Source organism: Carcharodon carcharias, chromosome 2 (genome assembly GCF_017639515.1).
Source record: "Carcharodon carcharias isolate sCarCar2 chromosome 2, sCarCar2.pri, whole genome shotgun sequence".
NCBI classification, from domain to species: Eukaryota; Metazoa; Chordata; class Chondrichthyes; order Lamniformes; family Lamnidae; genus Carcharodon; species Carcharodon carcharias.
The window spans coordinates 221,042,693-221,062,759 of record NC_054468.1 but is presented as its reverse complement, the minus strand read 5'-3'; the positions used below and the strand labels follow the sequence as shown (position 1 = coordinate 221,062,759).

At 44.2% G+C, this 20,067-nt stretch overlaps 1 protein-coding gene across 2 annotated transcripts in view; it reads right to left on the bottom strand.

The window, feature by feature from the left end:
* Positions 1–20,067, bottom strand: part of smyd3 (SET and MYND domain containing 3) — a 921,006-nt gene that overhangs the window by 572,454 nt on the left and 328,485 nt on the right. For both annotated transcript variants that reach the window (XM_041182999.1, XM_041183000.1), the window contains exon 2: positions 8,853–8,916. In XM_041182999.1, the coding sequence (XP_041038933.1) occupies positions 8,853–8,916 (64 nt within the window). The remainder of the gene's footprint in view (positions 1–8,852; positions 8,917–20,067) is intronic.

Genomic DNA, 20,067 nt, shown 5'->3' with positions numbered 1-20,067 from the left:
TTATCCAGTCATTATCATATTGCTGTATGAGGGAGCTTGCCGAGTGCAAATTGGCTGTTGCATTTCCTACATTACAACAGTGACCACACTTCAAGAATGCTCCTTTGGCTGCAAAGCACTTTGAAACATACAGTGGTAAGGTAGAGTGCTATATAATTCAAGTCTCTTTTTTTCTTACTTGTGTTTTGTTGGCTTGTTGCAACCCATGGTGTGCACTGCTTAGACACCATTAAACAGTCTTGTGGAGGTTACCAAGAAGTCTTTATTAACTTTTCTGAACTATGTACTTAATTACAGTAGAGGGTACAGGTATGGCGAGGACTCCATGGCGTGTCCTTACATGTTGCTGCCTAGCTCTAAGCAGCTGACCCAAGCTCTAGGTCAAATGCTTTCTTATATCACCAGCGTGCCGTACTGTACTCAGTCCCAGGTTAACCCTCATGTACCGGATCCTTCTACTACACCTCCCTGTAAGTCTTCATCCTCTGGAGAAAGACTGATAATAGTTACTTACAGTTTGATTCAAATCTTATGTTGTCCTAATCTTGCGAACTTAACTTTAGTGTTGCAATTATAACTACTCTAATTCTAAACTACTTCACGATTAACATTACAACATCGACAGCATGCGTTAACAGAGTTCATATTACCCTCATCTCTCCTGTGCAAGTCTTGGAAATCAGTGTTTGAGGTTGTCTGGAGGTCTTGTACCCCTGCCACGTCTAATTTGTTGTCTCGTAGGGAGAGTGGTAGCATTTTGTACACATTGACCACGCACACTTTGGACAGAAAAATACAGAGCGCGGCTTCGAACGTGGAGGACCAAAGGGGACAGGCTGAAGGCCAAGAGAAGGATCATCTTTGACAGTGTGTAGCGAGAGTGCGAGAGAGAGATTACGTGCGCTGAGGGTCAAGAGAACCATGTGTAACCTCAGCAACTCAGCATTCAGTAATTGCAGAAGGAGTTAAAATTCTGAAACAAATGCTTCATTTAGTTTCTAAGTTATTTAAGGCACCAATACTCTGAGAATTGTTGCTTCATAACAAGTCCTTTTAGACCTCATTAAAAGAAGAGACAGACAAAGAGAATTAAATTAAAAAAACATGAACAGCAGATATAATGACAGGACATTAAGCAACAGAAAAGGAGACAGAAGTGAAATGAAGTGGTTGAAGATTCACAATACTGGAAAAGAAGAATAAAAGGAGATAATGAACAAACGTGGCCACACAGGGAGCAAAGTCTGGATATCTCACATGTAGAAAAAGGGTGGGATTTTGTTTCACAGGAAGCTGAGTAACAAGTGGAGCTCTCTCCACACAAAGCAATGGAACCAATATAAAATCAGCTGCACAATCTCTCCAATTCCCCCACTAGTGCCATCAGCAATTAACTCATCACGGGTTTTCAAATCCAATCTTCTTTTGACAAGGACACGTTCAGCCTCGAGGTTTATATTTTTGTCTTGCAGGATCAGGTAATGCTGACACCTGTAGGCGAGTCCTCACCTCAAATGAAAATTGAAACCTCCGCTATCAAGTTTCTCAATGGGTCTGGTGCTCAAGATTTATGTGGCGGCTGCAAAGGTGAAGGCCAAATCTTCATAGGGTTCCTCTGACCATAAACAGCAAGCGTTAGAAAAGAGGAATAACCTCTCATCCCCTCTTAAAATACTTTTTAAACACAAGCACTTAGAGGATGCGTTAGTTCAGCTGGCTAGATGGCTAGTGTGGAGTGCAGGATATTGCCAACGGCGCAGGTTCCATCCTCAATTGTTTCTCCCTAACAGAGAGAGATGCCTATGATCCTTTGTAGATCCCAGCTCGTCCTCCCCATTTCCATGTTTTTACCTAGTCAGGCCACCGACAGATGGGTGCAACCTCACGCAGCAGCCCCCATCGGGACTTGTTTGCATTCTGCCAGTCAACTGAGAAACATGGGAACATAGGACTTAGAAGCAGGAGTAGGCCATTCGGCCCTTCATGCCTGTTCTGCCTTCATTAAGATCATGGCTGATCTGATTGTGGTCTCAACTCCATGTTCCTGTGTGCACTCCCACAATCTGTGACTCGCTTGTCTAACAAAAATCTGTCTAACTCCCCCTGCTTTCTGGGGAAGAGAATTCCACATGCTAACAACCCTCAGGAAAAAAATTCTCCTCATCTGTCTTGAAAGGGATACTTCTTATTGTGAAGTGTGTCCCCTAGTCCTAGTCTCCCCAACAAGTGGTAACATCCTCCTGGTATCTAACCTATCAAGTCCCCTCAGGATCTTATTTCTTTCAATAAGATCACCTCTCATTCTTCTAAACTCCAATGTTGTAGGCCCAGCCTGTTCAACCTTTCTTTATAAGCTCCTCATCCTAGGAACGAAGCAATTTTGGGAAGAAAACAAATAGAAGTTTAGGGGAGAGATTTTCACAAGGTTCCCGTGACTGGGGAAGGAAGTAGGGTGGGGGGGGAAGGGGGAGAGGGTGGGCAGGCAGGGGATGCTCTGCCTGGCCCGACTAGAAGAGTTTATTTTTTCGAAAAGCACCTTTAAAAAACCTCGCAGGATCCGTGACAGCTTCATCTGGTGGATTTTGTTTTTAAATTCTTTCGTGGGATGAAAGAATGGGGTTAGACCAGGGGTTAGAGGTTATTGGGGTCCCATGTGCACCACCTGGCTGGAACCCCAGCCATAGTCAAATCCAACAACAGTAAAATGGGAAAAGTGATGTGCAACAAAACCACTCTCTTTTAACTGCCAATTGGAGACGAGCTAAATCCCCCCCACTCTAGAGTTTTCTGTCCATTCCTCATATTCATGATAAGCTGAATGCAAGAGGTGAAGTGAGCACAGTCATCCTCGACATCAAAGCAACATTCTATCTAGAATCACTAAGGAACCCTAGAAAATATGGAGCAAAAGGAAAATAGACAGACATGCCTAGTGCAAAGTATCATGGTTGTGATTGACAGAAATCAGCCATCATAGCCTCCTGACATCACTTTCTATTTTATTCATCCTTGGGATGTGGATGGCACTGGTTAGGCCAACAGTTGTTGTGGTGAGCTGTCTTCTTGAATCACTGCAGTCCATGTGGTGTAGTTACACTCTCAGTGCTGTTAGGGAGGCGTCCAAGAATTTTGACCCAGCGACAGTGAAGTAACAGTGATATATTTCCAAGTCGAGATGCTGTGTGGCTTGGAGGGGAACTTGCAGGTGGCGGTGTTCCCAAACATCTGCTGCCCTTGTCCTTCCAGGTGGTAGAGGTCATGGGTTTGGAAGGGGCTGTCGAAGGAGCCCTGGTGAGTTGCTGCATTGCATCTTGCAGATGGTGCACACTGCTGCCACTGTGCGTTGGTAGTGGACGGAATGATTAAATTGTGGATAGGGTGCTGATCAAACGGGCTATTTTGTTGGGATCCCTCAGCAAAGGGTCATCAGCCCAACCAGCTTCAGCTACCTCAATGACCCTCCCTTCGTAAAGAAGAAAGGAGTTCATTTATTTAGCATCTTTCACAACCTTAGGGCTGTTCACCAAAGCACTTCACATTCAATGAAGTACTTTTGAAAAGTTAGGTAGGAAAATGCAGCAGCCAAACTGTACACAGCAAGCTCTCACAAGCAGATGTGTGATAATGACCAGATAATCGCAACATTCAAGGTACCAACCAGCTCGCATTTCCTAAACGTAAGTGACCAACATTAGATGCGATTCTGTGATTGGGCAACACTTGCTGAACAATCCTGAGTGTGCTAAGAATTACACTGACAACTAACTTAAGAATATCAGTCAGGTTCACAATGTGACGCACTTATGCATGCTAGAAGATATATGTATTCATACACAAGGCCCTATTCTTTGCAGACAAAAAGAACATGTACACACACTGCACCTGTGTCAGCTGAACAAAATAGGCGACAGCCATCATGTGGTTCATTCCCTAGGGCAATGCCTTAACCAATTAAGATCAACCTTCCTGGTTTGAATTTAAACAAAGCTTGGCAGTTAACTGTCAATCATCAGTTAATTAGTGCATTCTCCATGGCACACGTCTATCAGAGCCCATTTGCCAACCAATCAGCACTCTCTTCTCATGCAGTATAAATTGTTGCTCCCATTACAGTCAGTATTCTTGCGAATTGCACTTAGCACAAGGCAAAACCTTCGACAACGTGTTTTTTTTCAGCAATACTCAAGTTCTCTGCTACCAAAGGACTAACCTGTTTTTATGGTGTTGACAGTAAATATGTATGATGTTGGGGTAAATATTAGTCAGGACGCCATGGAGAACTCCCATGCCTTTTTCCAAATGTTGCCATGGGAAATTTTTTTGTTCAACTGTGTTTCCAGCATTTCCCCTTTTTAATTTCTCATTTCCAGCATCTGCAGAATTTTTGCTATTAATTCCAATCAAGGTCTTTGCCCTCAAGCCACTGGCAAGTTTTAATATCTCAAGGTTTTTTCTTCCCTTCTCAATTATGGTTTTGTCCTTGCAAATTGTGGAGCTTTACTGGGAAACAAAGCAAATCACCTGAAGTGCTTTAAGTTCTGATTTCCCCACAGAGTACACAAACCATAGGAGCTTGGTTATACACAATGAGCAAGGAACTCAACAGTTGCAAATATTAGTTTAACACAAAACCAACAACCAATGGGAACCCTCTACAGACAAAGTTAACCAACAAAAAAAATAGGTATATCAGAACAGGAATATGCCATTTGGCCCCTTGAGGCCTCTCCACCATTCAAGTAGATAACGCATCATGAAGTCCATCTACTCACCTTGGCTCTGTAGTTGCCCCTGTCAGGAGACTAAGACCTCACGCTCTACATTTTTATAAATATGGATATCCTCATGGCTAATTTCTAAAATTTTAAAACTGGACAAAGATCTTTTAAAAAAGCTGAAGCTATGTCTGTCTGTGATCCTCAAACATTAGGCGCTAATATGGCGGTTTCGCAGAAACTGACACCTCGTTATCTCAAAAGAGACCCTAATGACCTCCTTGTGGCTGCTGAGACCAAATTCAAATACAAAGACCATCTACATTTCTAAGCCAGGCCTGGCCAACTGGAGGCGATTTGCATGCTAGGACAAAGGACCCGCAACCTCCCGTTCAAGTCTTAATGGTTGAAACATTAACAACTCTGAGGGACCCATACAAAGGGATACACACACTTTGTTAAAGCCAAAGTGGCAGGGTGAAAGTCATATGACATGAACCCTTAGCTGGGGGAACCTGTACTACTGCCTTGTGGAGCTGTAAAGCTCTGTCTGCCATCTTTCCATCTACCTGCAGTAGCTACAGCCAGGCTGAATATCTGGTCTCACCTACACCGTTTCCATTGGAACTTCTGTGCCATTGCCTACAAGGCTGATTTCATGTCTGCGTGCCTATCTCATTGTGAAGTCAACCCTATTGGAAAAGTGAATTATCTAGCATCAGTTCAGCCTGCCGACCTCTGTGAAGGAATATAACACTGGAATTCGATTCTGGACGTGTGAAACAATAATTCTTTTCAACTGTCGCCTTTGCCCTTTAATCTTTCTTTCTTTCTCTATACCTCTTTTACTGTGTGAGTGCAAAGGGTACTATGTAGCGAACCCCTTCCAGCACTTTGTGTGTGTGTGTGCAAATAAACTAGCCCTCTGAGTTCATCCTACCTCGGGTTTGCTGTGGGGTAATAGAAAATTGGATCACGAAAAAACTGAGAAGTTGGGAAACACACCACCGCTTATAAAGGAGGAAGCAAATCAAAACACCTTTTTTGTGGCAAGAGGAGAAATCAGGACTGTTTAAACTAAACCCGCTCCTGTCCGTACCACCTCAAAAAAGAGCCAGTTTTCAAACACGACTATCCTTCACACAAATACAAAACTGTAATACCACAGATGTTGGAAATCTGAAATAAAAACAGAAAATGCTGGAAATACTCAGCAGGTCAGGCAGCGTCCAAGGAGGGAAATAGAGTTAGTAGGCGGAATTTTGTTGGGGCATGGGGAGTCTTGCCGAGAGATTAGCACGGCCTCTTTTCGGGAAGGCCAGCCAAGCCACAGACCAATTAGGCAATGGCAAGGCCAGCTGCGGGCCTTCCTCTGGAATCAAGACCCGGGGTGGGGGGGGGCGGTGGGGGGGGGGGGGGGGGGTGGTGGTGGGTGGAATGTCTCGCCGACCGAGAGCTGCCAGCCGATCAGAGGCCGGCAGCTTTCGTGCTCAGCAGCGGCACAGGGGAAGCCACGGTTGCCGTCAGGAGGACAGGTACTGGAATCCCAGGAAGGGGGAGGGGGAGGTTTGTGGGAAGAGGTGTGTAGGGGTTCAGAGCCAAGGGCAGGGGTGTGGCTCTCAGTGGGCCCCCCCCTTTCCAATGTCAAATCCCTTGATCAGGCATCTATTTTTTTCCGCCGGGGGGGGGGGGCGGGGGCAGCAAGAACAAAAGGGGTCTGTGGTAGGGTGGAGGGCAGGAGAGATTAGGTGTCAAAAGGTTTCATGGCACAAAAGCCAAAGGCAGTGGTAATGGGTAAAGAAAAGAAACACAAGGTGTGTCCAGAAGAGGTCTGAATGGCTAGATAGCAGCTGTCGTGAAGGGTTGAAGAAAGAAACGAGGAAAGACTGAAGCAGCAAAATAAAAAGACAAATGAAACAAGATGGAGGCAGGGGTTATGATCCAAAACTGTTGAGCTCAATGTGGAGCCCAGAGGGCTGTAGAGCGTTGAGTGAAAAAATGAGATGCTGTTCCTCAAGCTTCATTGGAACACTGCAGCAGGCCAAGGACAGAAAGGTCAGAGTGGCAGCAAGGTAGAGAATTGGAATGACAGGCTGGATTTTACCGGGTTGGGAGGTGGGGGGTGGACTACTCAGCACCACCCCGACCGCTGGAAGACAAGTTGGTCCCGAACAAAGTGGATTTTAAAAAGCCTGCCCCTCACCGATAACATGCTGCGGACTGCATGCACAGGCTCAGGGTCCGACCTTCCTCCCTCACTGGGAAGATGTCCCACCCTCAAGAGCTGCCAGCCAATCTGACTGGTCGACAGCTCTAGCAATCTCAACAGCATCAGAACTCATTCGTGGACACCACCGAGGCTGCAAGGAAGCCCACGGAGGGTCGATAGCATTTGGAGAGAGGTAAAGGCCCTGGGTTTTAGGGCAGGAAGAGACCGAGCACCCTAGGGAGGGGCAGCAAGGTGGGTGGGGGGGCCGGGGTTCAGAGGCCAGGTGGAGCAGAACAGAAAGTGTCGTTGTTGGGGGGGGGGTGATGGTGAGGGTCACATCTTGTTGGGGGGGTGGTGAGGGGGTGCCCCCGATGTGCATAAGGCACCCCATCACCCGCCGATTGATGTGCCCAGTTTTAAAAACTGGCCTTTGCACTTTAGCCCACCTGCCACTGCCCAGTGTTTTATGTTAGTGGGAGTGGATCGAGACCCCTGACTGTTACCTAATTGGGCAGTTAAGGGCCTCAATAGGCCCAAGAGCAGGCAGCCTAGAGTGCACCATTACCCACTCCTCCACCACAATCAGGATATTGAGCTGCAGAACAGGGCAGCCATAGAATCCAAGCATTGTCCATCAACAAGTACAGAACCTCCAATAATAATATTTTGTGTAAATTGCGCCTTTCAACTGAAATGTCTCTAATCAACGATTATTTGGAATGCAGGGACCGTTAGATAAGCTGACAGAAATTCAGTCTGTTGTAGAGCCGAGACAGAACAAGGTTTTTTTTTTGGCTCAATTCCAGTTACAGGCAGACGTCCCCTCAAAACCGGTCATCTCTTTCTGCATTCCATTTAATTTATTTGGCCGCAAACACTCAAAAGCGTCACAGGACCTGCCAAAAAAGTGCTGCTTCATTGGTTTAAGCAGCACATTGTTTACAAAGCAGATGTGGGTCACCGATAGACTTCTGCAGCTCAAGGATTTTCAGCCAGGTAAATCGGAGCCCGGTGCTTGTTGAGTTTGGAATTGAGCAGCTATCAGTGTACCCTGCCCTTGAGCTATATATAACCAAATCTCTCTCTCTCCCTCTCTCTCTATAATGGAGTATGATGCCGATGGGCCTTTGTGAACTCTTTATAATTACTTACGCTCCCAGGACACACCCAGGCCATCACAGCAACGCAGCTTCAGTTATCCAAAAGTATTTTTTTAAAAATGGTGTGCAACAAAAGGAAAACAAGCTACTGATTTGTTTTTAAAGTCCCTCTCGGGCCCCTGTGTTTTATCTTAAGGCTGCACGTAACCCTGCAAGATCCAGCCAGGATGGAGATCATTGCATAATTTCCCCTGTCAACCTGGTCATTATCATGTTGCTGCTTGTGGGAGCTTGCCACGCATAAATTGGATGTTGCATTTCCCATATTACAACAACGGCTACACTTCTAAGGTTCTTAATTGGCTACAAAGTTCGTTGGGACATCCTGAGGTTGTGAAAGGCCGTATATAAATGCAATAAAAATGCGCTTCCTTGGCTGTGAGGTGCTTTCAGGTGGTCATGAAAGGCGTTACGTAAATGCAAGCCCCTTTTACTGCTGTAATTGATGGAAATGGATCTTTCACAGATAATGTGTGTCATTTAATACCACCCCCCCCCCCTCCCCCAACTCAGTGCATTCTGCTGGAGAAGTCACCCCGCTTTTATCAGATGTTGCTATAGTTTTGGTCACAAGTTGTTTGCTGCAGCGTGTAGAGAATCAATTTTACCGTGAGTTAGATCGCTTGCTGCGAGTCTTACCATAAGTTCCACCCCGCCTCCAACTCATTGGCCGACATAGCGGCGTCAATGTTCGTCTCATTACCTTACGAATAAAGTGCACACCACGCCCCACTGGGCGGATTCAAGCTTCAACATTAAACAGCTTACCTGGCAGGTAGCATTGCAGTATCTTGCCATTTTGCAACGAGAGCAGCGCAGCAGAGATTCCACCCTGGGAAGAGAAAAATATATTACTGACCAAACAAAACAGGGACAGTTTTGTGGTTGAATACAGTTTAATATCGTGCAACCCCGGCGACTTTAAAATGTTTTTGGGAAAATGGTTTTCTTCAGATATTTACATTTATACACACAAGATAAAATTCCAAAGTGACCTAGATTTGACCAGTGATAGTTGACCACCCACAAATTCACTTATTTTGCCTACACTTATTTCCTCAGTGACATGAACCAGTCAGCAGTGATGAACTAAACAGTGGCACCAAGTGCCACGCGTTAATGCTGATACGCTCCGGTAGAAATGTGGAAATAAACGCAATGGCTGCAGCTTTTGAGAAACGCTGCCCTTTTCTATGTTAAACTGAATCCCCACTAGGCAACACGGGAAAATTGTGGAAATTTCGGAACCACCCCATTGCAAAACTTCAGTAACCTGGCAGCATATTGTCCTTACCAACCTGCCGCTCTACTAGAAGCGCCATCCCTTGGATGAGACGTTCAACTGAGGCCTTGGCTGCTCTCTCAGGTGGAAGTAAAATGCCCCATTGCATTACTTCAAAGACGAGCAGAAGAGTTCTCTGCAGCGTCCTGGCCAATATTTACTCCACAATCAACATCACAAAAGCAGATTGTGTGATCTTGAAAGAGTTGACACACGTTGAATGGGTTGACGCATTCATTCTAACAGCACCATTTCATAAACATAGGAACATTGGAGCATTCGGCCTGCCAAGCCTGCTCCACTATTCAAACAGATGAAAACCACCTGTAAAACCATTGCGAACTTACTTCTCTGATTGAAAAGATGATGGTCAAAGCAAAAGCGCCTCCAGGTAAAACTTATCGTTCTCCTGATGGCTTGGTTCAGTAATCTGTCTCACTGCCACAAATTATCACGGCTGTTTCTCTTTCCTTTCCCCTCCAAGCTGTGTCACGTGTCTCATTAAGAAACTACACATGGGAAGGGGCAGTTTGCTGTATGGAACCCATTAGTTCCAGAGACCCAGATATAATCTGCCTGCCATCCCCAAGTGCCTCCCTCATTAATAAGGATCCTGATTGCATACATGAGAAGTATAGGGTTGGCAACTGTGATTAAATGTAGTCCTGGAGGTTTTATCATGTGACTTGCCCCCACGCTATAGCCATTCGTCGGCCAACACATCCATCCTTGTGATGTACTGTCCGCCTACACCAATTGGAAAGCAAAATGACTCATTACCCAATTGGATGGAACTTGATCATCAGCCAAACAGCCTTTTCTCCTCCATTTTCAATATTTTTATATCTGGTAAAGAACAATATTCGAAGAAAATTTAAAAAATTGATCTCTTATTTCATGTCCCTATGATTTTTCTCCAGTGTTGCACGCAGCAGTGCCCTGGAGATTGGTCTTCAATTCCTGAGACTCCAGGCCAATTCTGGAGGGTTGTCAATCCTAAATCACAAGGGAAGGTTTCCCTTCAGCTCCATATCTCCAACATCTTCCCAGCCAAGGCAAATCAGTAAGGGTCACCTTGAAAATGGCAAGGACATCTGGAGGCCAGATTTGTGAAACCCCTCTGACTATTTTGCTAACCTTTCACTTCAGGTCAGCCTACTTAATGCTTAATTATCACGGCTATAACGTCATTCGTTTTCTGTGAAATGCTTTGAGTTGTTTGAGGTACCAAGATGGGTGCTACGTAGAATGGTTATAGGAGGACACTATCTGCCTATCGTGTCCATGCCAACTCTCTAAGAACAGCTCAGCTCGTCCCGCTCTCTCATCCTTTCCCAGTAGCCCTGCAATTTTTTTCTCTTCAGCTCATCATCCAATTCCCTTTGGAAAGCCACGATTGAATCTACCTCCACCACATTCTCAGGCAGTGCATCCCAGATCCGAGCCACACACTGCATAAAATAGCCTTTCCTCTTTCACATTGGTTCTTTTTGACATTCACCTGAACTCAGTGCCCTCTGGTTCTAGACCCTTCCACCAATGGCAACAGTGGCTCTCTGTCAACTCTGTCTAGATCTCTCAATTTTTTGAACAACTCTTGCAAATCTCTTCTCAACATTCAACTTGTCAGTGCCAGCTGTGGTTCAGTTGATAGCACACTTGCTTCTAAGTCAGAAGGCTCAAGGTTTAAGTACCACTCCCAGTCTTGAGCACCAAAATCAAGACTGACACTACAGTGCAGTACTGAGGGAGTGCCACTTTACTAGAAGCGCCATCTCTTGGATGAGACGTTCAACTGAGGCCTTGGCTGCTCTCTCAGGTGGATGTAAAATGTCCCATTGCACTACTTCAAAGACGAGCAGAAGAGTTCTCCGCAGCCAAAATTTACTCCACCATCAACATCACAAAAGCAGATTGCGTGATCATCACATTTCAGTTTGTGGGAGATCACAGTGTGCAAATTGGCTGCCATGTTTCCTACAGTGCAACAGTGACTACACTTCAAAAAGTACTTAATTGGCTGTAAAGCACTTTGAGACATCCTGTGGTCATGAAAAGTGCTCTCTAAACATAGGTCTTTCTTTTCTCCAAGGACAGCAACCCCAGCATCTCCAATCTAACCACAAATCTGAAGTTCCTCATCCTTGGAACCATTCTCGTAAATCTTTCCTGCACCCTCCCTAAAGATGTCACATCCTTCCTCAAGTGCACTATCCACAACTGGACACAATACTCCAGTTGAGGCTGAGCCAATGTTTTTAAAGGTTCATTGTAACTTTTTTGCTTGATGAAAGTCTACTTATTCCTAATCAATGCCATTTTGAAAGTAAGGTACCCAAAGTTGAAAACAATATTTCAAATGTAGCCTCATGACAGATCTAAGTCAAATGCCCTTGAGGTTTACGAGTGTTCAACACATTCATTATTTTTTTGCTCCTCAGGTTCGGTGTATTTGTGCTGCTCCAAAAATAGCCACCATAAAATGACCTACATTCAAAGAATCATTGAAACTCACTTTACTGACAGACAAGCTTCTCATTTTTGGCGCAGGGCCAGTGATTGCAAACTCATCTCCAAGTCAGAAGGCCTCAGGTTTAAGGCCCACTCCAAGGACTACAGCACACAACCTAAGCTTAAAAGGGCGAGCACTGCATTGTCAGGGGTGCCGTCTTTCAGATAGGACATTAAACCAAAACCCCCACCTGCTCGGTCAGGTCAAGCCGACTTGCACGTTACCATAGCATGATGCAGGGAACAGCAAGGGAAATTCTCTTGATGTCCTGGCCAAGCATTTATCCCTCAGCCATTTATTTACCTCATTGCTAATTGTGGGGAGATGGTGGCATAGTGATAATGTCACTGGACTAATAATCCAGAGACCAAGGCTAATATTCATTGGTTTGGGTTCAAACCCCACCATGGGAGCTAGTGGAATTTGAATTAAGAAAAAAAAAATTGGAATTGAAATCTAGTCTCAGCAATGGTGACCATGAAGCCATTGTTGATTGTTGTAAAAACCCATCTGGGTCACTAATGTCCTTTAGAGAAGGAAATCTGCCATACACATGTGACTCCATGGTTGACTCTGCACTCCCCTCTGCAATAGCCTAGCAAGCCACTCAGTTAAAGGGCAATTCAGGATGGGCAACAAATGCTGGCCTTGCCAGCGATGCCCACATCGGGGAACCTTGCTGACCACAGTACACACATCAGGAAAAGAATTGGTAGGTTGGGTCTCTCTTCTTTTGAAAAGAGGTGGCCAAGAGTGTCCTGATGGAGGTCATGAAAATTCTGAAAGGTTTTGATAGAATGGATACTGAGACAATGTTTCCTCTTATGGGGAAGAGCATAACTAGAGGCCATCAATATAACAAAAAATGCTGCAAAAATTCAGGTCTAACAGCATCTGTGGAGAGAGAAACAGAGTTAACGTTTCGCGTCCCTATGACCCTTCTTCTCCCCGCTCTGAAGAAGAGTCATAAGGACTCGAAACGTAAACTCTGTCTTTCTTGCCACAGATGCTGTTAGACCTGCTGAGTTTTTCCAGCAGTTTTTGTTTTGGATTTCCGGCATCCGCAGTATTTTGCCTTTAGCCAGCCATCAAAAAGGATAGTCACCAAGAAATCCAATAGGGAATTTAGAAGAATCCTCTTTACTCAAAGAGAGGTGAGAATGTGGAACTCAATACCACAGGAAGTGATTGAAGCAAATAATATAGGTGTATTTAAGAGGAAACTAGACAAGCATTTGCGAGAAAAGGAAACAATTTTACGCTGCTAGATTTAGGCGAGGACAAATGGGAAGAGGCTCGGATGGGGCGTAGATGTCAGCATGGACTGGTTGGGCCAGAGTGACTGCTTCTGTGCCGTATATCCTATTAAAAGTAGGATGGCATGGTTTGTCTCCAGAATGCAAGTGAGTGCATTTCCAATCTAACTCAATCACAATGAAATGCCAAGGATGAAAAAGAGGCTTTATAGAAATGGCAGTTCTTATTCCTCAGTGACACCTGGACAGCGCATAAAGGCCATTTTAGTAACTTCCTGGTTTGAGTCACTAGAAGACCAGGGGCAAGCACAAAAAATTAGTCTCGAGATTTATTTATTGACCTTGGGGCACAAAATACAGAATTCCTTGAAGATCAACAAACAGTTGCCTCACATCAATCCCCACTGCCCAATTTCCCACATTTTCAACCGTTAGGAGCTCCTTGTAGTTTCCACAATGAATTATTGAGTTGGCTTATAACGTCAGTCAGGGCATCTGAAAAGTGTTTTGACATACAGAGAGTGAGAGAAGAATTGTGGCATTTGAATGGGTGGAGAAAGGATGTTTCTGCAGCAACACATGGCTTATTCATAAATCACTGGATTAAAAATTGAAAATTGAAGAAACAGTTCGATTCCAGTCACACGTGAAAAGGAAGGAATTGATTGAACTTGCAGTCTCAGTCCCTGTGAGAATATTCCAGCAAATTGCCTCCGAATGGACTCCTTCTGTGCTGTTATGACCTAAAATAAAAAGGGCCTCCATCGCCCCATCAACTGCTAAAGTGCAATACATTTATTTTCTCTCTACTTCCCACCACCACCAACTGCACTGCTTACACAGAATAACCAGTTTAAAATTTAGAATTCATTTAGGAGAGGCCTGGGACATAGCAGCCCAATCCAGGAGGAGGAGCTTCAGATTTCAGGCCTATCATGTGTAATAACCTTGCTGAAGTTGTTGGATAAACATCAGCAATGGGGAAGACTTAGGTCCCCAACCTCACCACCTCCTTATTCCAGAATGGGCCTGCAGCATTATGGCGATCCCAAGTGAGACCGCTCCACGTGACTAGGGTCAAACCTGGGACTCAACTGGTCTGTAAGCTCTGTCAATTCTGCATCTGTCAGTGCATCACAGGAAACTGCTTTTGGATTTTCAATATCTGTCATTAGTTTAGACCGAGTGCACTAAGCATTGTTACTTGTAGGAAACCCTAAAGGCGATAATTAATGGAGGTGACAGGGGTCTGACAAACTGATAGCGCAAATAGAAATAAATAAGCATGATCTGAAAGCCATTACAGAGACATGGCTGCAGGAGACATAGATTGGAACCTGAATGTTGAAGGGTATGTGACATTTTAGGAAGGCAGGGAGCTAGGAAAAGGTGGAGGGGTGGCACTGTTCATTAATGATGGTGTTAGTACATTAGAGAGGGAGGACCTAAGTTCAGGAAACCAGAATGTAGAAGCAGTTTAGGTTGAGATGAGAAACTATAAAAGCAAAAAGTCACTTGTGGAAGTGGTGTACAGGCCCCTTAACTGTAACTATACGGTAGGACAGAGTATAAAGGAAAATAATAAGGGAAGCTTGTCAAAGGTACAACAATAATCATGAGGGATTTTAATCTACAGATAGACTGGAAAAATTAGATGGGCAGAGGTAGTCTAGATGAGGAGTTCATAGAATGTTTTCTGGAACCAGAGAGCAGGCTATACTAGACCTGGTACTGTGCAACGAGATGGAATTAATTGATAACCTCATAGTGAAGGCACCCCTAGGTAGCAGCGATCTTAATATGATTGAGTTTTACTTTCAGTTTGAGGGAGAGAAGAATGGGTCCTAGACTAGTATTTTAAACTTAAATAAGGGCAACTATGAGGGCATGAAAGCAGAGCTAGCTAAAGTGAACTGAAAAATGAGGTTAAGGGATAGGCCCACTGAGATGCAATGGCCGACTTTTAACGAGATATTTCAGAATATACGGAATAGATACAGTCCAATGAGAAGGAAAGCTTCCAAGGGGAGAACCCACCCTCCATGGTTAATAGAAAAAGTTAAAAACAGTATCAAACTTAAAGAAAAAGCATATAATTGTGCAAAGATGGGTGGGAGGTCAGAAGATTGCTGTTCATTATATTCTGCCCAAAGAATGACAAAAAGATTAATAAGGAGGGAAAAATTAGGGTACGAGAGAAAGCAAGCTGGAAATATAAAAACAGATAGCAAGAGCTTCTATAGATATTTTAAAAAGAAAAAAGAGTTAACAAAGTGAGTGCTGAGCCTATCGCAAGTGAGTCTGGGAAATAAGGTTGTGGCAGATGAATTGAATAGGTATCTTGCATCGGTCTTCACTATAGTGGATTTAAGTAACATCCTAGAAATAGCTGTAAATCAGGAGATGGAAGGGAGGGAAGAACTCATGAAAATTACAATCATCAGAGAAGTGATACTGAGCAAATTGTTGGAGCTGCAGCTGACAGATCCCCTAATGGACTTCATCCTACGGTCTTGAAAGAAATGGCTAGTGAGATAGTCGATATGTTGGTTTTAATTTTCCAAAATTCCCTCAATTCGGGCAAGGTTCCATTAGATTGGAAAAAAGCAAATGTAACTCCTTTGTACAAAAAGGGAGACAGAAAGCAGGAAACTACAGGCCAGGTAGCTTACATCTGTCATAACTAATAATAGCTTCTAACATTTTTGAAGATGTTATAGCAGGCACTTAGAAAAATTCAAGGCAATCAGGCAGAGTCAACAGGGTTCTGTGAAAGGGAAACCATGTTTAACCAATTTATTGTAGTTCTTTGAAGGAGTCACATGTGCTGTAGATAAAGGGGAACTGGTGGATGTACTGTACTTAGATTCCCAGAAGTCTTTGACAAGGTGCCACATCAAAGGTTATTGCAGAAAATAACAGCTCATGGTGTAGGGGTAACATATTGGCATGGACAGAAGATCAGCTAGCTAACAGGAGAGAGGGTAGCCATAAATGGATATTTTTCTGGTTGACGATGTAATGAGTGGTGTGCCACAGGGATCAGTGCTGGGTCCTCAACTTTTTACAATTCATATAAATGACTTGGATGAAGGAACAGATGGTATGGTTGCTAAATTTGCTGATGACACAAAGATAGGAAGGAAAGTAAGTTGTGAAGACGACATAAGGAGGCTACAAAGTGCCACAGATAGGTTAAGTGAGCTGGCAAAGATCTGGCAAATGGAGTATAATGTGGGAAAATGTGAAATTGTCCTTTTTGGCAGGAAGAATAAAAGAAAAGCATATTATCTAAATGATGAGAGAGATTGCAGAGCTCTGAAATTTAGAGAGGTCTGGTTGTCCATGAATCACAAAAGGTTAGTATGCAGGTACAGCAAGTAACTAGGAAAGTTGATAGAATATCATCGTTTATTGTGAGGGGAATTGAATACAAGAGTAGGGGGATTATGCTTCAGTTGTACAGGACACTGGTGAGACAACATCTGGAGTATTGTGTACAGTACTGTTTTCCGGATTTAACAAAAAGATGCAAATGCATTAGTTCAGAGAAGGTTTGCTAGACTAATACCAGGAATGGGTGGATTGTCTTATCAGGAAATGTTGGACAGGTTAGGCTTGTATCCGCTGGAGTTTAGAAGAGTAAGAGGTGACTTGATCAAAACCTTAAGATCCTGAGGGGTCTTGACAAAGTGGATGTGGAAAGGATGTCTCCTCTTATGGGAGAATCTAGAACCAGGGGTCACAGTTTAAAAATAACAATTCACTTAAGACAGAGACGAGGAGAATTTTTTTCTCTCAGAGGGTCGAGTCTTTGAAAATCTCTTCCTCAAAAGGCAGTGGAAGCAGAGTCTTTGAATATTTTTAAGGTAGAGCTAGATAGATTCTTGATTAACAACGGGGTAAAACGTTATCAGGGGTTGGTGGGAGGTTACAATCGGATAAGCCATGATCTTACTGAATGGAGGAGCAGGCTTGAGGCACCGAGTGGCCTACTCCTGTTCTATGTTCATAAGCCTCATCTGCTGGCTGGAGAGCTGGCGAGTCCCCCAGGTCACTGCTTTTAGGAAGGCCCAAAAAATTAAGTTTCACTCAGGGATCAAGGAGCCTGGAGGGGTCAGAGGTCCCAACCGCCGAGAGCTGCCGGCCAATCAGAGGCCGGCAGCTCTACTGAACTATAGCACCACTGGGGAGGCAGTAGCTGCTGCTGGTACTACACCCACCCAAAGCCTGCTTTCATGAATAGACCTCAGGCCACAGGTATGTGATGGCAGATGTTGTGAGATCACTTTGAGAGAGAATGTGCTAATGAGTTGTACATCTTTTGTACAGCACAAAATCTTGTCTGTAACTTCTCCTGTGATCTTCAAATCTTCATTTTATTTAAGAGAGGAACCACTGCTTCCATCATGTTGTATTTCTATGTTTGTTTAATGCAAACTTACCAGTCTCACACGGGACTGGTAAACTAAACATATGTGTAGCTTATTTGAGGATTTGGTATACGATTGCTCAGCAGACAGCTCTACTATAAAGATTCAACAGCTATTGTTACCAGAAGTGTAAAGCTGCAATTCCTTCACACCACATGCTGCTAGTTAAGCTGAAAACTCCTCTGAACAATGTTTGCTGGTCAGATGGTTTACATCCTGGAGACTTACTCATTAGCATATTTCCTCGAAGTGACATCACAAGAGCAGGAAGGGGATCATGAGGTGGGGGTCACAGGTGAGAAGGGTTGGCAGCAAGGGCGTTGGGGCGGGGGGGGGGGGGGGGGGTAGCTGTCAGCAGGCCCCTCTGCTTCCCGATACCGGGTCCTTCAAACAGGCACTGAGTGTCCTTGAAGGAGGGTTTCACTTAAGCGCCTGACAACTTCCCACCACAGGCTTAATCAGGAACGAGGTAGGAAGGCAGCACCCCCACACTCCCGCCTGATTAAATGCACCCCCACCGCCAAACTCACCACGTGGGAGGGCATTAGATTCTACCCCGTGTCTCACCTTTCTTTATTAGTTGCTTGACCCCTTCAACACTGATTGGATATTCTCAAAGCACACAGAGAAGGGCAGAAAGCTTATGTAAGTCATGTCAGTAAAACAAACATTTCCCCCATGTTCCCCCGCCAGCCAGAACGTAAAATTATTCAGCAATAATCTGCATCATTTTGGGAAGTTGTAAGCAAGGAGTACACTCGAGGAGAAATTCAGCCTCAGTTCCTGACAAGGGTTTACCACTGAGCCAGGGTTGACATCTTTGTTGCATTCAAAGTACCTTACGTGGCTGTGACATACTCCTGCTTGTTAAGCATTCATCATTAGTAGCTTTCTTCACTCTTCATCAGGGTGCCCACGCTGTATGATTATCTGCACCAATGATTTATGATGTCTTCAACAACCAGCAATCGGGAATTAAGCGACTAAAAGGAGAAGCGTCTGCAATTCTGTTCACCAGCACATTACCAACTGAAAGCTGTTAAAATCTATTGCGATCACATTATAAACTGTTCAAATGAAGCAGCTTACAGCATTTAAATTTTAATAAATTGCTGCCTTTATCATCTGCAAGACACTTTGTGCAGGATCATAATTCATCAAGTCACCAATGCATTAATTTTTTACCGGCACCTTTTATGTATTATTCAAAAGATCACACTCTGTGAACTTGATCAGCACCACTGAACAGTGGTTTTTGTCCGCTCCAAATCCTTTGGGGCCCTCAGTAATGCGAAATGTTTAGAACAAGCAACAAGAACGTGAATTTATGTAGCACCTTTAAATGTTGTAACATGTTTCGCGATGCTTCTCAGATGCCAGCAAACAAAAATTGACACCGAGCCACGTAACACAATATTAGGGAAGGTGACCCAAAGCTTGGTCATAGGGATATGTTTTAAGGAGCATCAGAGCGAGAGCAAGAGCAAGAGAGCGGGCGAGAGCAAAAAAGGTGAAATACTTCGAAATAGGGATGTGCACATAAAACCAATAAATGAAAAAATATTTGCAGCACAATATTTATCGATTTCACCAACAAACACAGTTGATACGGAAGGTCAGGGACCAATGATGAGTTCTCAGCGCTCTGCTCAGCACTGGATAAGGAGAGGGAAAACAGCTTCTGCTAAGCCAGGACCTGTCATAGAAGGATAGAATGGTTACAGCACAGAAAGAGGCTATTCAGCCCATCATGTCTGTGCTGGCTCTAGACAAGAACAACTCATCTAAGCCCATTTTCCCTACCCAGTCCCCATACTCCTGCAAATTTTCTCTCTTCAAATAATGACCCAAATCCTTTTTGAAAACCATGATCGAATCTGCCTTCACCACACTCTCAGGCAGTGCAATCCAGATCCCAATCACACACGCACTGCGTGAAAAATGGCTTTTCCTCAAGTTAACATGACTTCTTTTCCCAATCATCTTAAATCGGTGGTCCCTGGTTCTCAACCCTTCCACCAATGATAATAGTTTATCAGCATCGATGCTGTCCAGACCCCTCATGGTTTTAAACACTCCTATCAAATCTCTTAATATTCTCTTTGCTGCACAGAACAACCCCACTTCCTCCAAGCTACCATCGTAACTGAAGTTCCTCAGCCCTGGAATCTTTCTCATAAACCTTTTCTGCGCCCTCTCTAAAGCCTTCACATTTTTCCGAAGGCGCGGTGCCCAGAACTGGACACAATACACCAGTTGAGGCCAAACTGGTGTTTTATGGAGTTCACCATAACTTCCTTGTTTTTGTACTCTGCCTCCACAAAACCCAGGATCTCATATGCCTTTTTTAAACCACTTTCTCAACATGTCCTGCCACCTTCAACGACTTGTGCACATAAAGTCCCAGATCCCTTTAGAATTGTGCTCTTTATTTTATAATGTCTTTTCTTGTTCCTCCTGGCAAAACGTACCACTTCACACTTCTCCATATTAAACTGCA